This window comes from Leopardus geoffroyi, chromosome B2 (genome assembly GCF_018350155.1).
Source record: "Leopardus geoffroyi isolate Oge1 chromosome B2, O.geoffroyi_Oge1_pat1.0, whole genome shotgun sequence".
NCBI lineage: Eukaryota > Metazoa > Chordata > Mammalia > Carnivora > Felidae > Leopardus > Leopardus geoffroyi.
Window position 1 is genome coordinate 106,111,634 of NC_059332.1, and position 27,334 is coordinate 106,138,967.

At 41.2% G+C, this 27,334-nt stretch overlaps 1 protein-coding gene across 1 annotated transcript in view; it reads left to right on the forward strand.

Moving 5' to 3' along the window:
* Window positions 1-1,005: 1,005 nt before the first annotated feature.
* Window positions 1,006-27,334, forward strand: part of DCBLD1 (discoidin, CUB and LCCL domain containing 1) — a 67,410-nt gene continuing 41,081 nt past the window's right edge. The window contains exons 1-2 of the mRNA XM_045499394.1: window positions 1,006-1,409; window positions 23,327-23,539. Coding sequence (XP_045355350.1) covers window positions 1,190-1,409; window positions 23,327-23,539 — 433 coding nt within the window. The 5' untranslated portion in view covers window positions 1,006-1,189. The remainder of the gene's footprint in view (window positions 1,410-23,326; window positions 23,540-27,334) is intronic.

Below are 27,334 nucleotides of genomic sequence, written 5' to 3' on the forward strand. Positions count from 1 at the left end.
ACTAGCAGGTGTTAACTATGGCCGCGTGTCACCTAGGAAAATTGCAGGGTGCAGCAGTGGAGGAAGCACAAGCAGGCTGAAGGTATCACAGTCTTTAAAATATGTATTTAATCTGTCCACGTTCATTTGCACTGCCGCTTCCCCATTCAACTACTCTGTAATAGCCTTGTAAATCTCCACTCTTCATGCTTGCCCTCCCCCAGCCCCGCCCAGCCCCTCTCCACACCCCCGGAGAATCAGTTCGCGCGTCCGAACCTTCCGTGGCTGCTCTAGTCCGAGGGTCAAGTTAAACAGCCTTTACGTGGCCTTCCAGGCCCTCCACGTTCTGGCCCCTGCTGCGTGCACGGGCTTCCACCTCTTGCCATGTAACCACCTGTGCACCCTGCTCCAGACACCCTGGCCTTTTCCTCCCTCAGTTCCTTCGCACTCTGCGGCTGTCTTCCAGTCCCCCGCCCTCTGCTTTCCCAAATCCCACTCAGTCTCAGTTTAGAAGCCACTTTTTAAGTGAGGCCTCTCCTGGCTGATTGCTCCCCCGCGGTCTCTTCACCCGCCATCTAATTAGATCTTCCTGAATGTGCTCCCCAAGTAGTCTTCATGTTACCTACTGCAATTTGCATTATACACTTGCCTGATTATTTTTAACGTCTGCAAGTGTCACAAGGGTTTATTTAGCACTGTGCCTGCCTGCCACACTGCTGGAACTTAATAACTTTTGAATGAATGAATGGAGGGACTTGAATTACATTTTAATTGTCACCATCATCAACCTATCAAACAACATTTCGAGTTCTCCAGTGCTGCTCTCCTGGCTTGCCCGCCCCCGTGGGGTTGGCAAAGCCCTGGTGGAGAGCAGCCTTTCTGACGCACCCACCGCGCGCTCCGGAACTCTGGGGAGGACCTAGGCACAGCGGGGCTCAGGGCAGGTCCTCAGGCCAGGTGTCCCTCGGTCTCCCAGGTTCACGTGCATTGGGGGAAGAGCGGCGGAAGAAAAGGGGAGAGTGAAGCGAGGAGCGCCGGGTACCTACTGGAGACCGCGGGCCGAGTCTGGTGCGCCTCCGGCCTCTCGGCCAGCAGCCGCCAGGGAGCTCGACTTCCTCCTTTGGGGGCCGGCGCGCGGGGCTGGGCTGGGCTGGGCTGGGCTGGGCGGGGCGGGCGACGCCCCCGCCGGGCTGGGCTCCCAGCCGCCCCAATGGGATTCGGTGCGGGGCCGCGGCTGCGCCCAGTCCCGGCGGCGCGCTCGGCCGCGGAGGAGGCGGCCCGGCCGGGGCAGCGGAGCCTCTGCGCCCGCCTAGGGGAGGCCGAGCGAGCCAGGCTGGCGCCCGGGGGGGCCATGGTGGCGGGCGCCCGCGGTCTCCTGGCCCTCCTGCTTGTGGTCTCCGCCCCGCTCCGGCTGCAGGCGGGCGAGCTGGGTGAGTGGAGCGCGGCCGGCGGGGGTGGGCCGGGCCGGGCCTGGAGGGACCCGGCGCGGGAGGAAGTGGGGTCTCCGCCTGCACCCCGAGGAGTCCTGCCCTTTCTGGCCGACGGCGGCTCGAGTATAAAATAAGTTACTGAATTTCGGATCGTTCCCCCACCCAACTCCTTCCTTCTCCGCTCAACGAGAGAAGCAACTCGACGCCTGCCCGCGTTCGCTCTTCTTGCCGCGAAGCCGGGCTCACTCGGCTCCCAGACTTCCTGACTCCGCCGGCCCCGGGAGAAGTGACATGGCCCCGAGGTGGCGACCCCGGCCGCCACAGGGGAGAGTCGTGTGTGGGGACGCTGCGCCCAAGCCTCCCTTGACAAGGCTGCCGAGCTGCTGGGCGACCGGGGCCCTCCGTGCGCGGCTGCGATCCTAGCGGGTGCGTTCGCGGCTTGTAGGAACCGGGGGCAGATGTTTCCCCGGGGTTGTGGCCAGGGGGCCGGCGGGCCGCCCTGCCGCTCCTCACTCGTGTGCCGCCTGCGCCCCAAGTTGGAGTCCTGTGGCTCCTTCTTGGGTGTTTGAGCGAGTCAACTCCCGACCAGGCTGCTCTTTCTGTGGACCTGGTCCTTGGTTTCAGGTTGGACGTAATTAGTTAATCCACAGCCCAGTTTGCCTCTGCGCATCCACCTGATTAAAGCAGTAAGCCGTTTCACCAGCCCTAGACAAATCCTTGTTAATTAGTTCTTTCCTGATAGGGCAGCTTTCTGCGGCTTTTCAGTTCATGTTTCTTTCCTTCCCTACTTCTGCCCCTATACAACCGAGGTTATTGAATAGCACTAACCATCTAGAATATTTTGACAGCTCTCCCACCCCCACCCGTGTTTTCTAATGAAGCAAGTTTCACTGCTAAACCAAATGCTGGCTTTTTTTTTTTTTTTTTTTCCTACTGAACCACGTATCCATTCCCAGTCTGAAGCATGGCTACTTAAGATGTTACTGGTGGTTCCTAAGTTTGCTTACATACCAGTTTATTTGTTTCAAAGCTGAAGTTTAGACAAAATATGCCTTGGCACTAATAGAATGCTATGCATGTCCTAAAAATTTAATAAATATGTACGCTTTGGGGGCACCTGGGTGCCTTAGTCGGCTAAGGGTTGGACTTTGGCTCAGGTCATGATCTCACAGTTGGTGGGTTCCAGACCCAAGTCTGGTTCTGTGCTGACAGCTCTGAGCCTGGAGCCTGCTTCAGATTCTGTGTCTCCCTCTCTCTGCCCCACCCACTCTCACACTCTGTCTCTCAAAAATGAATAAACGTTATAAAAAATTTAAAAAACATGTATGCTTTTATTGAATATGTAGGATTTTGATCACAGGTATTTTAAGCACTTAAAAAATGTTTTTCATCACTGTTGAAGATGCAACTTTATCTTTTTAAGTTTATTTATTTCAGAGAGAGAGGGGGGAAGAGTGGGAGAGGGATAGAGAGAGAGAAAGAGAGAAAGAGAATCCCAAGCAGGCTCTACCCATCAGGGAGCTGGATCCTGGGCTTGATCTTACCAACCATGAGATCGTGTCCTGAGCCAAAATCAAGAGTCAGGTGCTGAACCAACAGAGCCACCCAGGTGCTTCCCGAAGATGCAAGTTTAATACTGCAGGTCTGTGAATCCCTGTGACACTGTCCCTGTACTAATCTGGCCAAAACTGCCATCCATCTTTACAAAGAACTTTCAGATGTGCAAGATCATCCAGGCTGGTGAACAGGTGCTTGGTAGAGCAGTTCTCAGGGAACAAGTGTGATTGCTTAGATTTTTTATTGAGCTTCAAATTTGAGATTTTATAGCAGTTGACTGGTGGAAGATGATGTCATTCGAGTTTCCATGAAACATCCTATATGTTTAGGATGTTAAAAGAACCAGTAAAAGCCATAAGTATTCAATCACACAAAAAAAGCAAAACTTAGATTTGGGACATTTACTGAAAAAAAAAAAAATCTCCTAGGAACTCTGGTTCTGATACCTCTTGAATGAAGCAATAATCAGTGATTTTTTTTTTTTTTGAATATTTCTCACATCTGTGATGTTCCCAATTAGCCCTGGGTCACCTGTTTGGCAAGTGTCCCTAAGTTTAAGCAGGCACACACATTTGGTCTTGAGATACGCTACTGGCTGTGGTTGGATGGTGGTCATAGGTGTTATTAGCCATCTTCATGTTTACAAGAGGGCAGCCCTGGCATAACAGTCTGTTTTTGATGAGAAGAGGACCGTTTGTTCCATTTTACCTTCATTATTCTTGGAGTCAGCCTAGTCTGGTGCTTCTCGGGTCCCAACCTGCCTGATCACGACTGTCTCGGGAAGCTTTGTAAAGCCCCAGCTCCGCATTGTGAATCAGAATCGCCCATGGGGTGGGGCCTGGGAATATGCACTTAAAAAAAAATTCCCCCAGGTAATTCTGATTCAAATCAGCTTTGAGATGGCGGAAACATTTTATAATGTAAGGATTATGATAAATGGCTACCATCTGTGTCATGGACAATTTAATATTACACTTTCATTCATTGTGTTCTGTTTCAGGAAATGAATGTGATACTTTAATCTGAATATTTATAAGCCTAGTCAGTGAAATTATTCCAGTTTTTTATGTCAGAGTCTGGAGAAGCTATACTGGTTCCTTTGTAGGGCTGACGCTTGCCTATCTGGTGCTTTTGCGCGCGCTCTCTCTCTCTCTCTCTATATATATAGCTACCTCTTCTAGTGTTTATAGCCTGCCAGGCCCCAGACAATAGGACCTGATGAGCAGGATTTGGTCTGACGTCTGCTGCTTCTTCTGCCCTGCTCCTCTGGACCTAGTTAACTAAATTGAGATATTTATACAGATTGTTTCACATGGTTTTTGAACTTCATAACACCACATATAAGTTAATCTTTAGTATTGATTCAATTACTATAAATCTGTAGGCTTGGACTTAAGTCTTCTTACCTTTATTATAAGTTTTGAGAATAAAATACCCTAATTCATGTGAAGATTTTGTGCTAACTAGACATCCCTGATTCTCCCTTCCCCAAAATATTTGGAGATGTGTATGAAAGATTTCCTCTTTGTGATTCAAGTGTTAGTGAAGAGTAAAAATAAGCAATCAGTGTCTAAGGAAACTTGTAAGCATAGAACTGGTTACTTAAAAATTGCCTTAAAAATTCTGCCCAACTCTTATTTGTTACTATTGGAAGGTCTGTTCTTAAGTCATCACTTGTGTATATTTGGTTAGAGATGGGACAGCAGATGTCTGATGTTCTAGGTGAGTGGCTTCTTAAAAGGTAAGCACAAGTTTATATGGGTAGCTTCTGTATCAGTGTTTGCATCCACCCCAGACTTTCCATCATCTCTGAGGTCTGGGGTTCTGTCTGCCCTTTAGTCTGTAAGTTCTTGAGGGAGTGACTGGGATTGTCGTCATCATCCTGGCACCTGACAGAGGTGCTCAGTAAATGTTTCTTGGGTTGAACTGAACAATCTCTTCATGTTTAGGAGATTATCTTCAAATTGTTTCCTAATTAGTAGAAACTAAGTAATAAAGAATCTACTGAAATTCTTTATGAAGGTTCATCTGGTGCTTCCATTAATTAATTTGGTTAGCAAGCCCAGCCCCTTGGAATGCTTTATTTCTGTATGTAAGGATGCCTTTTTTAAAAAAATGTTTATTTATTTATTTATTTTTGAGAGAAAGAGAGCACAAGCACAGGTTGGGGGTGGGGGCAGAGAGAGAGGGAGACGGAATCTAAAGCAGAGAATCTGAAGCAGGCTCCAGGCTCTGAGCTGTCAGCACAGAGCCCGATGTGGGACTCAAACCTACAAATCATGAGATCATGAGCTGAGCCAAAGTTGGACACTTAACCAACTGAGCCACCCAGATGCCCTGTCAGCTGGGTGGCAAGGATGCCTTTTAAATGAAAGAACATCAGAAAGAAGAGAACATGCCAGCAGAGCATGGACGGTGCCTTTTGGCTACAGTAGATGTAATTTGTACCACTCAGAAACATTAAGTTGCACCATATAGTTCAGAAAGGAAGTTGTGTTAAAGGATTCATTAAACCAAGGGATGCTATTATGATTTGAACTCTGAATAGTGTCCTGAACTGTATTTATTAACTTTTTATTTTATAAGTTGAACTCCTTAAACTTGTGGTACTGAAACAGACTTGAAAATCACACACAAAACATAACTTGGAAATAGGCTAGACATCTGACATTTATAAGGAATTATGTTTTTATTTTTAAGACGCATGGGAAAGTGAAATTAACTGTACCATATATCAAAGGTTTTAGTCATGTTAAGGCAGAAAGAACAAAACCAAAACAGCTTGTTCAGGGAAATATGGAAATATTTCCTGTAAAGTTTTGGACTTACTGCTATGTGTGTCCTGTAGCATAAAGTCTACCCTATACATATTAGAGTAACAAATTTCGTGTTTTTTAAGGAGATAATAACATAACCTCTCCGGAGTTGCACTTAGCACATGGTAAAAGCTCAATGAATGCCAGCTATCTTACTTTTCATTTCTGTTTATTACTACTAATTTGAAAAGTATGGGGTCCCTTTGTTCTGCCTCCCCCACTGCTTCTAGGACCTCATTTTCTTCCATGCTCCCCCATACTCCCAGCCATACTGGATTTCTTGCCATTTTTCAAAGATAGCAGACATTCTTCTGCCTTAGAGCCTTTGCACATGTTGCCTAGAATAGGCCTGCCCCAAATATCTACATCACTCCCTCCCCCTTCAGTCTTTGTTCAGATGTTACTTTCTCAGGGAGAATGTCCCTAATCACCTGTAACCCTCCTGCCATCCCCCAGGACTCCTTCTCCCCACCTTCCCTGCTTTCATTTTTCTTGGGAGCACTATCATCTTCCAACAGAATATATCATTTACCCTTTTATTTAATTTGTCTGACTTCCCCCTAGAAGAATGTCAGGTCTGGGAGGAACTTTGTGCTTTGAACAGTGGCCACCATATGATGGGGCTCAGGAGGGGATGTGTGCTCCGTGAGGACGGGGCGGGGGGTGGGGGGGGGGGATGCAGTGGAAACACAGTTCCTGCCCTGTTGTTAAAGACTCAAAGCTGAGACTCAAAACCAGAACAAGACAAAGTAATAAAATTCTATGTCTAGTCCCATTGTTATTTATAGACAAAAAGTCTGAAATATGGGTTTGAAATAGAAGAATTCATTCTGGTATATTTGAAGTTTGGCTTTGAGGAGAAACCCATAAATATCACCAGACCTTCAGATTTTTTTTTCTTTAGACTATGGCGTAATCTTGTCTTTTTGCAACTGAAGAGTCATGTTGATGTCATTTTCCAGATGTTCTCTGCTTTGTATATATATAAAAAAATAGTTGTTTGCCGTGGGGGTAGGGAAGTGGGAGAGACTTAATTGTTGGGAAAAACCCACATGGCGATTTCTAGCCCAATGTAGAAATAAATTTTAACTGTGAGCTCTAGTATGCTGAATCCAGACCAGCTGTCAAACTTGCCTTTCAGTTGGATTGAAGAGAGTTTATTTTTGTTTTTTGGTTTTGTTGTTGTTGTTGTTGTTTGTTTTTTGGCCAGGGGTAAGGGGGAAGGGAGGATAATAGGGGAGAGTAGAGATAAAAGGAGCTTTTTATAGTCTCCACCAGCACCTGGTACAGTTCCTGGTAGAGAAAGGGTTCCAGATAACTATTTCCTACGTCGGCACATGAATGGTGTGGCTGAGGTTTGAGAGAATGAAGTGAATGGTGATATTCACTAAGTTGTTGTAAACAGAATTGCATACATGACTATTGTGATGACTTAGGAAACACTCTGAACGTATTCAAGAAAATAATTAAATTCAACTCTGAAAAGGTTTGAGAATCTTTGAGACTCCTTTACAGGCAGCACCAGGAAAGCTTCCATGAGTTAGGCACTGGCGGTCTTAAGAATATTGCAGCAGGTGGTATTGGAGCAGGTGAGTCAGAGGTCCCCAAGATCTCCAGATGCTTATACATTGAGGGCATCAGGGGCCTATTTCACCTTGAAAATCACTGGGACAGTGTTTAGACATTTGTGACATTATCACTGTATTAAACCACATTGTCATGTATGCCTTGAGTGTTTACTGCCATTTCAACTTGATCTATTAATCTAGCCTTTGTGAACTATCTCTCTGGGAGCTTTTATGCTGTGTGAAATTGTACCTAATATGTGCAGAAATGTCTTGTGTCTTACGTGTGGTAATTTTAGCTTAGATGGATTTTTTTTGTAAGAAAAGCTGCAAAGAATAACCTTGAAACAAGGTATTAGCTAAGTGATTTTATTTTACCCCATTTCAACCTTTTTATAAAGCTACATTGGAGCTTCACCCCCCCCCCAAAAAAAAACCCCACAAAAAACAAAATCAAAAACAAAAAAATTTCTCTTAGGATGGGACTTTCTTTCCTGACTGCTTTCCCAAACATATTCCCCAATGCTTACAAGGCACAACAGTTGTGGAATAAAGCAGGGTGTCGATAAATAATATTGTACTGACACACCGTAATCCTGCAAGGAAACTGTTACACAGAGAACCAGTAAGGACAGGTTTTTGGCACACACACACACACACACACACACACACACACACACACAAATACAAATATATATCCCCACAACCAATGTACATATGCACACACATACTTATATACTATCTACTTTTTTTTTTTTTTTACTAAATATTGGGTAATAAAATTTCATTTCTAAATATGTGTAAGGTGTAAAGAACAACAATAAAACTAATACCTGGGTACTCATTCTACTACCTAGTCTGTACATGCTTTTATATTCTGCTTCTTTTTCAACTTCACATTTTATTAAAAGCTTTCACCATACTGTTTGGGGAAAAAATTCTAAGTTTATATTTATATTTAGAATTAGCCTTCAGGGAAACCAAAAACTCATTTTCAAGTCCTTTATTGCTACTGAGGAATATCTAATGGGAAAATGGAATTTTTGTCTTGTCCAATTGGCTATGGGTCTTGTCCAGATTTTTGTCTTTTGTGTGTTTCAAATAACCCTTCCTTGCTTTTGGAGTCAGAAGAAATTTGCCCGTACTATATTTGAGAAAATTATTACTCTGAATGTAGTAAGTATCAGAAAGGTAAGATTTCTTGGTCCTTCCTGGATGAGATTCTTAATTCATACTTAAAGGACTCAACTTTGTCAATGATTAGACTATTTGGAGTTTATCTTTACTGATAACCACATTTGTTTTATATGGTTTTATATCCATTTTCCAACTCCAATTACAACCACTATTATGGCCTTTTAATTCAGTGGCCAACATATTTACATTTTACAGGAAGGGAAAAGAACAGTCTCTCTTTCATCACAAAATTAAAATCCTTGGATATTAGTACTAATCTAGTTCCATTTCATGATTAAGTCTGTTTAGTGGATATGCCTAAAAGTTGTATATGAATTATTTTTTAAAGAGCACTCTTATTCTTGAAAAAAGGGAAAGAAAACTGTATTTCGCTATTCTGTCAAAGTACAAGGCCAATGGATATTAAAAGTTAAGTACAGTAAATTTGAATTACTAGTGCGTAAAACTTCCTATGGGAAATGTAGGTAAAATCTCTGTGAGACTCAATTTTTAAATGGCTGAATGGATTTAATTCAGCCTTCTTATGGCTTTTCACAAAAGCAAACTTGCCTCATATTGAAATGTGGTTGATTTCAGCCCAAAAGAAGAAACTTTTGAGACTTAATAGTCCATAGGACCACTGAAACATGAGAGCTGTTTATTGAATTGCTCCCATTCTGAGGAGTTTAGAACAGAGGCTGCTTATTTTGAGAATTACATGGACCATGATTTGATTTGCCTTTTCTCCCCCCTGAAAAAGCCCTTGCTTTGCCAAGAGACTAAAATTGAAGATAGCCTCCAGATAGAGAAATGCCCCAGTATCGACTGTTGCTCCTAGCTCCCTAGGGTCTAAAAATCTATGAAACCTTCTTGCCTTGTGGGCAGGAAATTCTTTTCTCTTTCTGTTTTTCATCTTCTTACCCCCCCCCCACCCTTTTCATCCTCTTTGCTACAGTTGCTGTGCTGTATTACTTAAGATCTTAACAGAAAAACTTCCCCTCCCTGAGGTATTTGACATCTGTTAAAGACCAAATGGCATTTCTCTCCCAAATATTTCATTTGCGTTTCTAAATAGTCTCTTATATTACTACAGTGCACTGAACACCCCTAAAAATATTGATGGTGCCGTCTTAATATCATCTAATAGTCAAGTTATATTCAAATTTACCCAGTTGATCTAAACATGTCTTTTTACTGCTGCTTTATACGAAGAAAGATCCAAACGAGGTCCACACGTTACAGTTAGTTATTCTATCTCTTAAGTCACTTTTTAGGTACCAGTGACCGCTACACACATGTGTTTTGTTTTCCTGCAAGGAAATCAGGTTCAGCTATTTTGTGACACAGATCAATCTTAAATTAGACCAACTGGCTTTTGAGTTTTATGTTTTTTACTTGGTGCGCTAGCCACTGTAATTCTCTATAACCTTGAAATTAGACCTAAAGACTTGATTAGATTAATGCTAAGTGTTTTTGGTGAAAGTACCACAAAGGTGTCATGTGCTGCTGATTGTGTCTCAAGATGCATACATTATTATTGTTATTATTGTCCCACTTTCTATCATGCTAAAAATGATCAGTGACTTCAGGAAGTGACAGCTTGATCCCTCCATTGTGAAGCTGCCTTTTTCCTTTATGACCTGTAAATAGTCTGTGGAATGATAGTTTCTTACTCAGTAAAATTACTCTTCCCCATCAACATTTCATTTGGTGGTGTAAGCATCCATCGATCATTGCTTTTCCGTGTAGATTTTTTTATGTCAATAAAAATTTAAAACCCTACCTTCATAGGTATGTTGATTTATCAAGTGGTTTTTGCATCTAATTGAATCCCAACAGTTCTGAGAGCTATGAAAGAAAGGAACTGAGATCAGAAAGATTGAATCATTTACCCCAGGCACACTCACTTTTTAAAAAAAAATTTTTTTTAACTTTTATTCAGCTTTTGAGAGACAGAGAGAGACAGAGTGAGAACGGGGGAAGGACAGAGAGAGAGGGAGACACAGAATCCAAAGCAGGCTTCAGGCTCCAAGCTGTTAGAGCCCAATACGGGGCTTGAACTCACAAATGATGAGATCATGACTTGAGCCAAAGTCGGATGCCTAACCGACCGACTGAGCCACCCAGGCTTCCCGAGACACACTCACTTTGAGTGTCCATAATGGGATACAGGTGCATGTCCTACAATCCTAGATACCTTAGGATGGTCTCCTGTCCTTCATCTTCTAGGAAAGCTCAGGTCCTGGGGAGATCAAGTTAAGTCTTAGAGAAACACATTTTCAGGAAGCTATTTATGCAATAAATCTTTAATAGTCTTTGGTTTCTCTTAGAGGTGATCACATTTGCTCCAGAAATATTAAGACTTTTTCAAGTCTCAATTAGTAGTTAACCATGTGTTTTTATTGCATTGTGATGAAGTCTGTGGTACAAGATGTGGAATGTACAAAGGCAGTATACTTTTTGGGGACTGTGCAATGTGATATGAGCTTATAAAGTTTATTTTTTCCTCCATCAACTCTTAATGTTTCATACTTCAGTAGATGCATGATAAGATACCATTTCTTTCCTAACTGAGATTTGCTATTTTCTGGTCAGTAAACATTGATTGCTTTTTACTTCTATATGGTACATATGTGTACATTCCTAGAAAATTTCTCATCCTATTTCTTTGTGTATTTTCTACCATATGCTCAAATAATTTCTTTAAAAAAATTTTTTTAATGTTTATTTTTGAGAGAGAGACAGAGACAGAGACAGAGAGCAAGCAGGGAAGGGGCAAAGAGAGAGGGAGACATAGAATCAGAAGCAGGCACCAAGCTCTGAGCTGTCAGCACAGAACCTGACATGGGACTCGAACTCTCAGACTGTGAGGTCATGACCTGAGCTGAAGTTGGTCTCTTAACAGACTGAACCACCCAGTTACCCCTAAATAATTTCTAAATTGACACTTTTTTCCAGGTGTCAGAAATGTCACCCTGGCTTAAATGTAGATCCTGAAATTTCTTATTGCCTGTTCTAGACTTATAAATGAAATCATGAAAATAAGTGTCAAAGAGTTAAGAATATAGACTTGTTCCAATTTTAGGAATAGATATTAAAATAAAACCATATAAAACTGGTATCTCAAGAATTTTTCATTTTTGAAAAGGTTCACTGCAAGATCCCTATTTTTTAAAAATTTTTTAACATTTATTTTTGAGAGATAGAGTGTGAGTGGGGGAGGGGCAGAGAGAGAGGGAGACACAAAATCCTAAGCAGTCTCCAGGCTCCGAGCTGTCAGCACAGAACCAGACGTGGGGCTCAAACCCACCAACTGTGTGATCCTGATGTAAGCCAAAGTCTGATGCTTAACTGACTGAGCCATCCAGGAACCCCTGGTCCCTATCTATTAATAGGAATTAATTAATAAGGGCTCTTTAAGTCTCTTGCTATTCAGAGTATATCTTTCAGGCATCAGCAAAATAATCATTACCAAGAACCTTTTGAACGCACAGAATTTCCAGGCCCTGCCTATTACCCAGATCCCAAGATGACTGGTGTGCCCACAGAAGGTTAAGAAGCAGCACTTTGATCCACTGAAAACTTCATTTACAGAGCATCTTTTAGGAGCCACCTTGGTGCTAAGAAAAGTGAACAACCTTTGTTAGAGGTAAAATAGTCACCTCTCATTAGACTGTCCCTTAATAGTGTGGTAAAAAGTACTTGCTTAAATAATTAAAGAGAGAGGGTGATAGAGTTTCTCATAAGTTTTACAAGAATCCCTGAATTAAACATGGCTACTTTCCTCATGTTAATTTTGAGACAAGAAGAGTAAGACTATAAAAAAATAATGTGGGTTTTAATACTAATGGTGCTGCTCAGCAGTCATGTGAGCATGGGCAAGTCTTAAGTCTGTCTGCCTCAGTTTCCTCACCTCCACATTGGGTGACTTTAGCAGCTGCAGCCTTAAAGCGCAGGGACTGAGGTCCATGGTTTCTGGAATTCAGGAGAGGTTCAGGTGCCAGCTCAGCCACCTGGGCCAAGTTACCCGGCTTCTCAGAGCCTCATCTTCTTCACACATAGAACAGGGGCAATAACAAGAGGGATGTGGGATGGAAAAGGGGTGTTGGGGTCTTCAGTTGTTCTCTATTGGAAATGGCCTATCTTACAAGCTATGGGGTATATTCTTGGATGTTTGAGATATTACTTTCTATATGTCTGTATGTGTATGTATGAAATGTTTCATAATTTTAAAAAGGGAACTAATATTTATTATCGGTAAAATACGCTTATAAGAAGATTCAGTAACATAAAGTCCCTTAGAATACTCTATCTGCCACCTTTTATAATAAATGTTTAGTAAATGCCAGGTGTTATTAGCATTTTCACAATATTATGGCGATTTTTTTTTTTTAACTATTCCAATAACATTTTGGTTCTTGCTGAGTTTTTGAAAAATGTATCTGGAAAAGTGACAGTGTGTGTGTGTGTGTGTGTGTGTGTGTGTGTGAGAGAGAGAGAGAGAGAGAGAGAGAGAGAGAGATGTTTATAGTTTTAACGAACTGAGATTAACTTTATCCACACTTGGTATACTGGATTTTTTTTTTTTTTTTTACTCCAGAGAGAAAAGTCAATGTCCATTTACACTTTATCTGGATATTGGCGGTGTGTATATTTAACATGGAACCAAGGTTAGAAAATATAGCGCATGGTAGAGACAGGAAAGATTTCCCGCGTTTATCTTCACCCCCAGCAATTGCAACTTGGACATTACATCAACATCCTGACATTATTGGTAAAGGTCAGCAGCTGCTTTTCTCTAACTTCCTTATCCTAAGCATCTATTCAACAGAGATAAAATAGTTGTCTTAGACTTGTTTTGCTGTACAAACAAGTTTTTTCCCCTTTTTATCTCTGAAATTAAGCAACTTCTCTTAAAGAATGCATCCAATTTGTTACATATTTCCCCCACAGCACTTGTGAGTTCACAACAGTGGGAAAATTCGTCCTTTTGAATTATCAGATTCACATAGTATAATTTCAGTATCGTTCTTTAAAGTCTCAAGGCCAGAATCCACTTCTCTGCATCTCAGCCTTAATCCCAGAAGCCCCATCATGGAATCCCAGTGTGCATCCCATTTTTGAGAGCCTAGCCCAGGAGTTGGCCGGCCATGTGCCCTATGGAACACTACATCAGGAGACACCCACTGAGGAAGGGGTTCCCTGAGAATATTCCAACCTGTGTCTGTTGTGAGAACGTCACTGTGCACTCTAAGGGCTGTGAGATGGCCTGCGGCAAAGAAGAAGGTAAAATTCTACTGGTAAAATTTATCTTGCAGATCTTTTTTTGGAGATGAAGGCTTGACCTCCTTTTAAGTTTCCCAAGGACTCAAAAGCATACAGTGCCCACTTTGGGAGATGCTGTCCTAGCAGTCAGTGGGGCCCTGGATACATAATGGGGCAGGGAGCATTCTAATTAAAGCTTCTGACAGACTCTCGAACCCTTAACACAGGCTCACTCATCTTTACCATGCCCAATTGTGGTCAGGCTCTTTTTTAATGTTTGTTTATTTATTTAAAGAGGAAGAGAGAGAATCCAAAGCAGGCTCCACGCTCAGTGTGGAGCCTGACATGGGGCTTGATCTCATGACTGTGAGATCATAACCTGAGCTGAAATCAAGAGTCGGATGCTTAATTGACTAAGCCACCCAGGTACATGTGTGGTTAGGCTTTTTAAAGATGAGGAAAATTAATACACAAGAAAATGGTAATTTCTTAAGATCATGGAGCCAGTGAGTGAGGGAACTTGGACAAAGTCAGCAAACCCAAAGCAATATTCTTGCTACTTTAATATGTGTGGTAGTTTTAAATAAAAATATGGCAGTTAAAATATTTTGAATGCTTACTGTATGCTAGCCTTTATGCTTAATACTTTACTACCATTATCTCACTTAATGCTCATGATAACCCTGTGTGTCGAGGGAGGGGGACGATATCATTGTCTCTGTGATGATGAATTGTAGCTCTTTAAGAGAGGTAAAGGGACTTATCTAAGGTCAAACGGTCAGTACTGGGCAGGAGCCCAGTGTCCTAACCATTGTCATCTGTCACCTCTTAAGTATATGGAAATAATTTATGAAATTAGAAAAGCAATAGGTGTGCAAGCCCTCTTCCCCCACACCCACACCCCTTCTGTGATCTTTAACTTTTCCTTGGGAATCACAGAACAAGAGAGTGACCAAGAACTATGCAGTTCTTGCAATTCTATGTGGTTTTACTTATAGCACATTAATGGATAGCATTAAATTAGGTTTTGAGATTTTTTTTTTTACTGTTAGGTATGCTTCTTATGTGAACATTTAAAATGTTTCATGCCCTTGCACCCTGATGGAAACAGCCTCACATTATGTAAGGAGTCTTGGATAGGACCTCTTGAAATGATTCGTTTCATTTTCATGCATTCAAATGGTTTATTTTAAGTGGTTCTTTCAGCTGATAGGAAACACCGTCTTGGGAGTTTACACGGAGAGACTTTTTGACAATAAGTACCTTGTGTTTCCTTTTATTTTACTGCCAAATGTCTTTCATCTGCTGAGGCAAAAGTATCTTCTTTAGATCATTAGTCCTATCATTAGCTTCCATTATTGTACTTGGTGGCAATAAGGTCTAAAGAGATTCTAAAACAGTTTTGGGGCGCCTGGGTGGCGCAGTCGGTTAAGCGTCCGACTTCAGCCAGGTCACAATCTCGCGGTCCGTGAGTTCGAGCCCCACGTCAGGCTCTGGGCTGATGGCTCAGAGCCTGGAGCCTGTTTCCGATTCTGTCTCCCTCTCTCTCTGCCCCTCCCCCGTTCATGCTCTGTCTCTCTCTGTCCCCAAAAAAATAAATAAACATTGAAAAAAAAAATAAATAAATAAATAAAACAGTTTTGCAGAACTCGGTCCTATGCTTCTAATCTATAGCTGTGTCTTCTATCAGCATAGTATTATCCATTTTCCTTTCAAGAAAACGAAAAATTTTGAATAATTGAAGTTACCATCACAACTTCATTCTTACTAGCTTTATTCTCACATAACCACTTAGACCCTTCTGCTCTTATTTTTCCATTCCAGGCAACACACAACATAAAAAAGTTAAACATAGCTGAAAAGAGCAAAATTTATGAGAGAGTATGGCTGACAATGAAATTAGTAATACCTTGGGAAATCTGTTCACATTGCCATCAGACAAAGAACTCTGTAATAATTGCAAACTCCCCTTTGTGGTTGAAAAGATTGTAGTCATCAAGAGCTCACTTGATCTTAGACATGGGAAAAGATGTTCTCACACCCACACACAGGTGATTGTATATGGGTTGAGACCTGTTATAACTTGAATATTAGAAGAGCAATGATACAACAGGAATGAAATCATGTTTCTAGAAATGGTTTCACTCTTGTGATATTTTAGAGCACTATTTCTCAAATTGCAGGTGGTGACCCATTAGTAGGCAATAAAATTAATTCAGTTGACACAACCAGCATGCTTTCAATTTAAAAAAATGAAGTGGAATAGGAAAATCATAATGCATTACATACGCTAAAAAGAATTGTAACGTTAGACTTCTGTTTGTTTCTACATGTGTGTGTATGTGTGCTTACTTAGATTGTAATGAAAAATCTTTTTTTTTTTTTTTTAATGTTTATTCATTCTTGAGAGAGAGAGTGACAGAGACAGAGACAGACAGAGCACAAGTGGGGGAGGGGCAGAGAGAGAGGGAGACACAGAATCCAAAGCAGATTCCAGGCTCTGAGCTGTCAGCACAGAGCCTGATGCGGGGCTTCAACTCACAAACTGTGAGATCATGACCTGAGCCAAAGTTGGATGCCCAACTGACTGAGCCCCCCGGGCACCCCAAAAAATCTATGTTCTAACTATGGGTCATACATTTTTTAAAATGTTTGAGGTCTGTTATTTTCTTGTATGGATTAGTTAATAATTAATCTTAAAGGAATTTTTGCGTTATGTATTTTATGTCATCCAATTTTCCACAAGTGCAATTCAGTTGAAAGTTTTCTTCTGAAGCCTAATTCTTGCTTTGTAGTATTACAGAATTTAGTTCATACTAGGTATGTCTTAATTTCACTTTTCTGTTAGTGGAACGTGATTTCTTATCAAAGGGAAATAGTCTTTTAAGGAAGTTATTGTTTTCCTTTCTTAGTGGGTGGAATTAGAGTAGACTAAATAAACAGTTGACGCGTGTAGACAAGCATCTGGGATTTGTTTTAAGCTTATTTAGAAAATACCCTGTATATCCATTCTTCCGGAACAGCTGATATTAAAAGCATAGAGACATATGCATTCATTTCAGGCATTTGGAGACTAGATATTGAGCCCATACCTCTGGGAGCTGTCACTATACTCTCAGGAATTACTTGTTAGCACCCCCTCTCCTCTTGCCTGTGAGCGCCTTCAAGTGAGATCTGCATTATTCTAAATTCCTAGCTGTTGAGTGAGTTTTTAATGACAGTCTGTGCGTATTGGTTTAAAGAGACTTCTTTCAGTCTGTACCTTAAGGCTAATGCTAATAGTAGCTTATGTTACAGAGAATATTAGGTAAATTTGGTATTTTTCATTATACTATTTTTCTGATATCTACATTATGCTTTCATATTGTAGAGAATTTAGAAAATAAATATATCAATAAAATGAAAATCACTTGTAATCCTACATCGTAACACTTCAAACGTTTTCCCTTTATATCTATCAGTACACTATATCGCGTTTTTAAGTTAAAGAGAATTCTAAACCATGACTTTAACTTTTCCTTATTACCACATGGCTTGGAGATATAGTTTGACCATCCTTTTCTAATTTAGATTGTTTCCAAATGTTCACAAATAAAATACTTAAATTTTGTGTAGAGGTCACTTGGGGATCTATAAACTACTGAGTACTTAGCAGCTTTTTCCAAAATCTCAACTTCATCCAGTTTTGTCTTTTAAGTTGTTTTGAGAAGGAGTTTGATCAGTCTCACAAGTCGGCTATGGCTCCAAGCAAACCTCAGGATTTAGGCCCATCATGGAGTGACCACTCTTCAAATATTCTGCAGAGGAGAGGAGGAAATGACAGATAGTTTAGTCATCATGTGCTTTGGCCATTAAATTACAGTTCAAAGGAAGAAAAAGATAAACACTGGGTGGTAGCCACTTTTGAAGACTAGACAAGTTCCCTGTGGCAAAGCTTCCTCCTTCCCCTTTATTTCCATGCTCCCCCCACCCCCCTTTAATGTTAGGTAGGTGACACTTTTGAACCTAGTGGTCTCACCCCACACTCCTGTATCACTGTGGCTCACTACCCATCAGGCCTCCCAACACCATATGGAGCTTAATCCTCAAAACCAAGGTGATATTTTTTCCCCTAAAGACTGACCTTCATTTCTTTTCATTTCAGTTTTTTTTTAAAACTGAACCCTCATCCATAGCAGCCATCAACCTTCCCCCATCTCTTTTTTCTTATCCTGCTTCCTCCCTTTTTTTACTCGAGTATTTTAAGGCAAATCCCAGACTTCATGTTATCATGCCATTTCAGCCCAAATATGTCAGTAGGCCTCCCTAAAAAAAGACATTTCTCACACAGCCTCAACATCATTATCGCACCTAATAAAATGAATAATACTTTCCTGATATCACTACCCCACTTACCTTCTTGAAACAGTTTTATAAGGTTGGTTTTTCAAATCAGGATTCACTTGGTTGCTGTGGTTCTTCAGTTTCCTTTAGTTTAAAATAAATACATTCTTTTATGCCTCTTTATACAATTCATTGTTGAAGAAACTAGGTCAGTTGCACTAGCATATTCCAGCCTAGATTTGGCTAATAGCTTCCTTACGGTGTCAATAAACTTGTGCATTTCCTGTAGCCTGGAAGTTAGGTGTAAAGGCTTGATGAGATTTGGAGTCAATTATTGATTCACATTTTGCTTTTTGGCAAGAGTGCTTCATAGGTGTTGGTGCATAGAGCACATTTTATCCAACCTGGAGACACCTAGTATCTCATTGCCTTACTTGTAGTCATGGGATCCATCAGTGAGTTTAGATGGTAACACATCTGGCACTTAAATTTTGAAGTTCTTCCTCAACTTTCTACCCAATGGTTTTCCATCTGTTTATGACTTGCAGGAGTCAGCTTTCTCTCATTAGGGAACTGTTCATTTTAATAGGAGGGTGTCATCAAAGTATCCAAAGGAAGGTCTGATAGGGCAGCAGTTCAGATGTTTTTTAAAGATTAAGCATAAGTATTTGTTACAAAGTCAAAGAAGACAAAAATGTTTTTTAAAATCCTAGAGCCATTGTTAAATCACCTGGGAATTGTAGTCTGGGATCCACCATCAGTAAAGTAGCCTTAAGGAAAGTCAGTATGCATTGTGTTTCCTCATCTGTAAACTGGAACATGTATAGCACCGCCACCCCCACCCCTGCCCCACCCCAGACATAATACCCCATGCTCCTTAGACAAATATGAGGAAGATGGGTAATGAATTTGTTACAGAAAGATTTTCAAATAAAAGTGGACTCCTTTATTGGTTGGCATTCCATATATACTTTTTCAATGTAAATTTGTATATTTTATTTAAGCATAGTTTAAATGGGAGAAACATACAGAATAACAAAATCCAAATAGTGTAGAAAAGTATAAAGTAGAAAATGAAAGCCCCCTCATTTTCACCCTCGTCAGCCAAAATTAACTACACTGACAGATTTTTTTTCAATTTTTTTAATGAAACTTTCTGAGATAACTGTAGATTATATACAATTGCAAGAAACAACACAGAGAAATGTCCTGTACCCTTTACCTAGTTACCCTCAATGATAACATCTTGCAAATCACAACCAGGAAATTGACATTGACACACAAGAAATGGAACAAAGACTGATAGATTTTTAAATAATTTTTGTTGTTTTCCCTGTCAGTTGATTCTTAACTACAGTCAGGTGATGAGTTAAACTACCAGAGTGTTAGGATGAGGTCATAGGAATATTGCTTCTCTATTGTTGATTATTTGCATGAATCTGCCTTATACAATCCATGATATGGTAGCCATTTTCTCTCCCTACCAGTTCTCTATTCTCCCCTTTGGCATATTTCTAGTGCTTTTTTCCTCCAGCTTTATTGAGATATAATTGATATATGACATTGTGTTAGTTCAAATCTACAATGTGTTGATTTGACACACTTCCATATTGCAAAATTATTACCACGACAATGTTAGCTAACCCCTCCATCCCCTCACAAAATTACCATTTCTTTTTTTGTGGTGAGAACATTTAAGATCTACTCTCTCATCCACTTTCAAGTATGTATTACAGTATTATTATTCTATCTAGTTTTCTTAATCACACTATGGGAGGACAATAGGGTGAAAATTCCTAATGTAGTTAATACCCTGGGATAAATGTATTATATTAGTGTTTGCCACAGAAAACTCTAGAAATAGTCTCTGTCCATAGGCAGAGGTGAAATTACAACTTCTAATGACAGCTTGCTTTTTAACGAATTAGGACTCAGCAGCTCCTTTCAGGGTTTTTTTTTTTGTTTTTTTTTGTTTTTTGTTTTTTTTTGGCAGAACAAAGACTCCTAGAGTTTCATTCTGATAGTTAATGGAAAAGAGAAATTTTTCCAAGGAGGCACAGATCCCCCAGGCAGAATAACGAGGGGAGTGTTGGAGACAAACCTGCTCACTTTCTGCCCCGTATCACCCGGTAAAATTAGCTTCCTCTTGGGCTTTAGAGTGAAAGTGATTGGTAAGAAGTGTAATTACAGGGTTGGATAAACGTGATACCCTGGGATTTTCCTTTGTCATGACATGTCACTTAAAATCAAGAATACAATAATGATATGAAAGTTGATTCACATATAATTACCCTTCATTTTATATTTTTTAGTTGTGTTTTCCAAAAGAGCTCGCTTTTTCTTTTCTTATTAAAGCAGAGAATTTCATAGTAATAAAAGGCATTGACATGTTTGACCAGGTGAACTCTTGGCGGCATGGAGAGGGTTAGTTATGTGTGTATTTGTATGCATGATTTTTTTTTCTTTCTTTTTTTTTTTTTTTTTCAACGTTTGTTTTTATTTTTGGGACAGAGAGAGACAGAGCATGAACGGGGGAGGGGCAGAGAGAGAGGGAGACACAGAATCTGAAACAGGCTCCAGGCTCTGAGCCATCAGCCCAGAGCCTGACGCGGGGCTTGAACTCACGAACCGCGAGATCGTGACCTGGCTGAAGTCGTACGCTTAACCGACTGCGCCACCCAGGCGCCCCTGTATGCATGATTTTTTGTACACTAGCTTCCCTAGTGTTGCCCTAGCAGCATGTTCAAAATCATTGCCTCCCAAGGTGGGACGTGTCATAGAAATGAGCAGTCAGGGTCTGGTGGGGAGCTAGGGCATCTGTCTCCTTTAAAGGGGCAGCCACTGTGTCACTAGCCCCATAAGAATGCCTGCTGGCATGATTGCGGTGTCTTTCCAGTTTTCAAGAGAAACTGTAAATTGGATTTTTAAACTGATTTTGTATGTTTATTTTTGAGAGACAGAGCGCCAGTGGGGGAGGCACAGAGAGAGAGTGAGTGGGGGGTGGGGAGAGGGACAGAGAATCCCAAGCAGGCTCTGAGCTGACAGTAGAGAGCCGGACACGGGGCTTGAACTCCCAAACTGCAAGATCATGACCTGAGCTGAACTTGAACGCTTACCCGACTAAGCCCCCCAGGCTCCCCAAAATTGGATTTTTTAAACCAAAGACTTTACAAGCAGGCAAATAATTCAAATTTTAAATCAAAGCCCTGTTCACTATGTGCTTCTGTACCACATGCTTCACCCTAGTATAATTTTCATTTAATTTTTAACTATTTTGTGCTCACTGCCAGAGATGTCAAGAAATAGAGCTGTCACCTCAGCCTTAACCAGACTTACAACGTCTGCCCCCAGACCTGCTCGCTCGCTCTCTCTCTCTCTGGGCTTCTCTTTCTATTTATATTAGCCTCAGTGTTCCAGTCATTTCTAGACTCAGAATCTCAGTGGTTTGTTGTTTTTTTTTCTCCCTCCTCTTGTCTTTCCCACTATAAGTAGCCAAAACCCAAGTCCAGTAATTTTTTTTTTCTTGTGAATATCTGTTTTTCTTTCCCTTCCCTTTCTAGCTGCCCCACTCCTAGCCTTTGTCCTGCTCCTCTGATCCAGATTCTCTTTACATCCTAATTCCTGTAGCATTGCCAAACCAGACTATCTTTTTTCCAAATACTTCTTTCATTATCTCCTTTCTCAAAAACTTGTATGGGTCTCTATCATCTTCCAGATAAATTGCACAGCTTCTCCCTAGGTGCCCAGGTTTCATAGGAGTTTATCTTAGTGTCCACCTGTGTTTTTGTTGGTTTTCTCTGACCCATCGCTTGGTAAGGTTAATTCTTCTCTCCCCATCCATCCGCCTGTCTGGGGCCCTGGGAATTTTGTGGCAGTTTCTGGATTATGGGTGGATCTTCTCCTTAGACCTGTCTGCTGATAATGGAGTAGATTCTGGAGTTCTGTGCCTCCCCCCCCCCCCCCACCTTTTTTTTTTTTTTTCACTAAGCCTCCATTATCATTAGGCTGGGAGCCTCAGGGTCAGAAGAGAGTGGGATAAAAGAAGGCCCCAGGCCAATCCTCCTGTAGCTCAGGAAGAGGCTAGAGGAGGAAGAAGGCTGCTCAAGTTGGGGCTTCTCTGTGGGAGACTTTGGGATGCAGAGGCCTCTCATTTTATTACTACTCCGAGAATTCCTTCTTCAGTTAATTTCTGCTTTCTCTCCCTCCAGCTAAGGGCAGAAATTCTTGCTTTTATGTGAAGCCAAACTAACCACAGGAATTTTGCAATTTGAATGCAATGTATGCTAATTTACCTTGCAACCCACCCATTTGTGCATGCACTTAGATATCTGAGTGAATGATTTAGTCATTTTCATCTATTGGAGCAACGAGTTGGTCAATTGATGTTTTTTCCTACTCAGAAAAGTCTTAAAAAAAATTTATTTTAGTGAAGTGTGATAATTCACTGAAATCGATTCTCTCCTACCTTCCTCAGCACTTTAAGTTCCCGATATGGCACATAGCACCTAGTATTGTATTAGTTGAACATGTGACCGTCTCCCGTTTTGCTCTTAGTTCTGCGAAGCTGCCCTTGCTGCTTTTTTTGTGTCTGACAATACCAGGTCTGGTTACGTGGCAAGCGCTCAATGCACTAGACCCTCGACAATCTCTAATGACACATCCTGGGTCTATCAGGAACCTTTCACATCTGTGACTGCCATTAACTGAGATACGAATGTCAAATGGCTGCTAGCCTCCTACAGGTTCTCACTCTCCTCTCAGCCTGGGTCTCAGATTCTACCAGCAGCATGTGGCGCACATTTTCTTGTGTAGCAGTATGATGACCCTCTAAAGCGAGTCAGATTATTTTCTCCATCACAAATGGCAAATGTGTGAGTGTCGAGGGCCTACTGTGCAAGTTTCAGTGGGTAGATAAATAGATGGTTAGAAAAAGTAGTGTGATTAAATGATGTGTTTGCCAAGGGCTTTCCATTCTAGTATCGGAAACATTTTGATCAATATTCAGAAGATTAAACTGGGAAACCACATGAAATACCCTGAAATAGTAAATAATTTCTTCTTCTTCCTCTTTTTTTTTTTTTTTTTTTTTTTTTTTTTTTAGCTTTTCTCTCTCTGCAAAGAAGGAATAAATTCATGACTTGGAGGTTGTACTAGACTCTCTCAATGCTCAATAAGAATTAATTTCACTTCTTTCATTCTTTTTTTTCTTTACCAGGTGATGGCTGTGGGCACATAGTGACGTATCAGGACAGCGGCACAATGACGTCTAAGAATTATCCAGGGACTTACCCCAATCACACTGTTTGTGAAAAGACTATCAGAGTACCAAAGGGGAAGAGACTGATTCTGAGGTTAGGAGATTTGGATATTGAATCCCAGACCTGTGCCTCTGACTACCTTCTCTTCACCACCAATTCCGATCAGTATGGTAAGAAAGATATCTAGGTTTCTGTGAGCATGAAATGATTTGAAACTTGAGAGGGAGGGCAAATTGTGTGTTCATTAGTATTATAGCCTGGGAAGATTAGAAGAGAAGCTTGCTTTTTGTAAATTCTTAGCGTAGCTCATATGGATACACTTGCTTTGTAAGTTGCAACAAAGACATCTAAGGAGATTTAGTGTTAGCCTTACATGTATTCCAGGAGCTTTGTTTGCATTTATATCTTGCTGGGAAGAGAATTGGAGATGTATGGGATTTGGCTAAAACATCTACAAGTCATTCATTCATGTGGCAAATATTTATTGAACAGTAATGGGGTATTCACGAACTCTGTGGGATATAGCAGTGAAAAAACAAAGTTCCTCCTTTCATGGAGCTTGCATTGCCGGGGAGGGGAGGTGGAAAATCAAATGTATCTATAATATGAGAGGTAGGGAGAAAGAAAAATAAGAATAAGAGGGGAACCTGGGTGGCTCAGTCAATTGAGCATCCAACTCTTGGTTTTGGCTCGGGTCATGATCTCATAGTTCATGAGTTCAAGCCTGGCATCGGGCTTGGTACTTACAACACAGAGCCTGCTTGGGATGCTTGCTCTCCCTCTCTCTGCCCCTCCCCTGCTCATTCTCCATCTCTCCCTCAAATAAACTTAAAAAAAAAATTTTTTTTTAAAGAAAAATAAGAGTAAGAAAAATAAGGCATCCTAAGGTGATACAGGGCCTGTTTTTGAGTGGGTTTCTACTACTTCACAAGGGACGGTCAGGAAGATTTCTCCAGTAAGAGAACATTTGACCAGAGACCCAAGTGACTCGAGGGAATGGACCGTGCATGTCTGAGGTCAGAGTTTTCAGGTTAACGGCACAGCAAAAGCAAAGGACAGTTTTCAAAATAATCTTTTGAAACTAAGCTCTTTTTGTGCTTTGTGGTGTGCGGTTAGTACATTGGAGTCTGCAGTCACTGTAACAGTGACCCTGTGATCCTGAGCCCAAGGAAACAGTGTGGATTTAGACAATTCAAAAACAAAGACAGAATCTTATGTACAGGGTCTATTGAGGTTAGAGGTTTTCTGAAATTCCCTATGCATACAACTCCAAAAATGATGCAAGTTTTGTCTACCTACTAGCTCTATAGGCAACGTCTCAAACACACACAACTTTCAATGTTGTATTTACCTTTGCACACAGATGTGTTTCCTCTCTCCTGGTCCCTCCTCCCAGCGTGGAGGCCCAGACTAGCCTGGAGACCATTCAGATATGTGTGCTTATCTAACCCCCATGGGGGGAAGAAAAATCCAAGATTTTTGTATCCCTGGGAATATTATGTCTATTTTAATGATGACTGAATTGCTCTGACCGAGTAAAGATAGTTGATTTCATATGATTGGTTGCAACTTTTTAACTCCACAGTTTGATTCAAATGGGAAAAATGAGAATTCCAGGGTTGCTTAAGGCCCCTGGGAACACTTACTGGTGACCAAATGTGTATTTTTTTTTGGAAGCACTCTTCAGGGAAACCCTCATTAGCCAGGAAATTTCATTCACATTCAGAGGAGAGGGTTGAGTGTCAGAGCTCTCCTGTAAAATGTGAGGCAAAGCACTGCAGGGCCAGAATTGGCTTTTCCACACTGGTGTCTCCAGGGGAACATCTACTTTCTTGAAAGGTGAGCAGTTAATTCCACCTGCTGACAGAGCAGCAGAGTAGTCCTCTGTTGTTTTGGGGCTCTCTCAAATCAGAGGCGAGGTGAGAAGAACTAGAAAGGGGAGCAAATCATTCCGGAGCAGGATTGGAGAGTGGAAGTGGCTTTCCCACACTGTGACTTTACTTCATCATCTCCTATGTGTATTCGCGAATATACAGAAAGGAGGAAAAGCATGGGATTAACTACATGTTAGGAGGTAGATTCCCAGGTGCTCATGGTCAGCTTCTGGGCACCGACCTCTACATTTCTAGACTCTTGAATTTTTTTTTTTCAACGTTTTTTATTTATTTTTGGGACAGAGAGAGACAGAGCATGAACGGGAGAGGGGCAGAGAGAGAGGGAGACACAGAATCGGAAACAGGTTCCAGGCTCCGAGCCATCAGCCCAGAGCCTGACGCGGGGCTCGAACTCACGAACCGTGAGATCGTGACCTGGCTGAAGTCGGACGCTTAACCGACTGCGCCACCCAGGCGCCCCGACTCTTGAATTTTCAAGACTTAGACCCTTCACTAGGAAATGAGTAATGGCTTACAATTCACCTGTAGCAGTAAAGCCAAGTAAATAAAATTTTCTCTTTATATTTTATTATATATGGTTAGGTTTATCTTTTTTTTTTTTTTAATTTTTTTTAACGTTTTATTTATTTTTGAGACAGGGAGAGACAGAGCATGAACAGGGGAGGGTCAGAGAGAGGGAGACAAAGAATCTGAAACAGGCTCCAGGCTCTGAGCTGTCAGCACAGAGTCCGACACGGGGCTTGAACTCACAGACCGCGAGATCATGACCTGAGCCGAAGTCGGCCGCTTAACTGACTGAGCCACCCAGGCGCCCCTAGGTTTATCTTTTAAAAACAGAATATATGCTCATTGTGGAAATAAGCATATTCAGTGTCTGTTGTGTGCCAGGCACATGCTTGACCCTTACATAGGTTTTCTAGAATGCTTACATCCACCTTGGAGGTAAATGTTATTTTCTTACCTCCTTTCTACAAGTAGGGAAACTGAAGCACAATGAGTTGGGGTTTTTTGTTGGATTTTTGTTTTCTGTTTTTGACTAACATGCCAAAAATCACACAGCTCAGTAAGGGATGAGAGGAGGATTTATATCGATGTCTTTGTGGCTCTAAGGCCTCTGTTTCCAGATGTCTGCTTCTCTGTCCCAGGACCACCCCTTAGAGAAAACCACAACAAAGTCTCAGCCCAGTATTACATCATACAGCAGTTTTGTCTAACATGCAGGTGTAGTTAATGTTTTTGACTAGGGATTTTTTTTAATCTTTGTTTATTTTTGAGAAAGAGAGACAGAATGTAAATGGGAGAGGAGCAGAGAGAGAGGGAGACAGAATCCGAAGCAGGCTCCAGGCTCCAAGCTGTCAGCACAGAGCCCGATGCAGGGCTCGAACTCACGAACCACGAGATCATGACCTGAGCCAAAGTTGGAGGCTTAATTGACTGAGCCACCCAAGCGCCCAAATTGGCTAGGGATGTTCTTAAGATGAAACATTTAAAGATGCTCAGTATTTTTCTTCTGTGGCTGCTTTAGAGATTTCCTGATCAGTCGTGCTAAGGCAAACCCAGTAGACAAGGATTACAGAAATCAGCAATAAAAGAAATACCTGGAAAGAAAATTAGGATATTTCAGTCCTGTAAGAATATTTTTTTTTTTTTAATTAAATGCTTAGGGCCACATATAGAAAGTGTAGACATGCATATGCTATATGTGTTGTGTGTATGTTTGTATCTTTTGTAGTTTTGAAAAGCATTCTGAGAGGAGCCACTGACTCCTATCTATGTGCTTCTAATATTGAATCCAGTGACGTGACTGTAGTAGATCGACTCAGTGAATCAATGATTTTTTTAAAAGTGAATCAACAAGTTCAATGATAAGGAACCAGTTCACTAAGACATGTTACAGTTAGTTGGCATATTAAACACATATTTGTTTAAAAGACTATTAATATGGGAAGATGCTTATGATATACTATTAGGTAAAACATGAATATACACTAATATATCAATTGGGAAAAAAAACCTTCGCATCAACTAAGACAACATAACTTCAGGAGAATCTTTTTTTTCTTAAGTTTA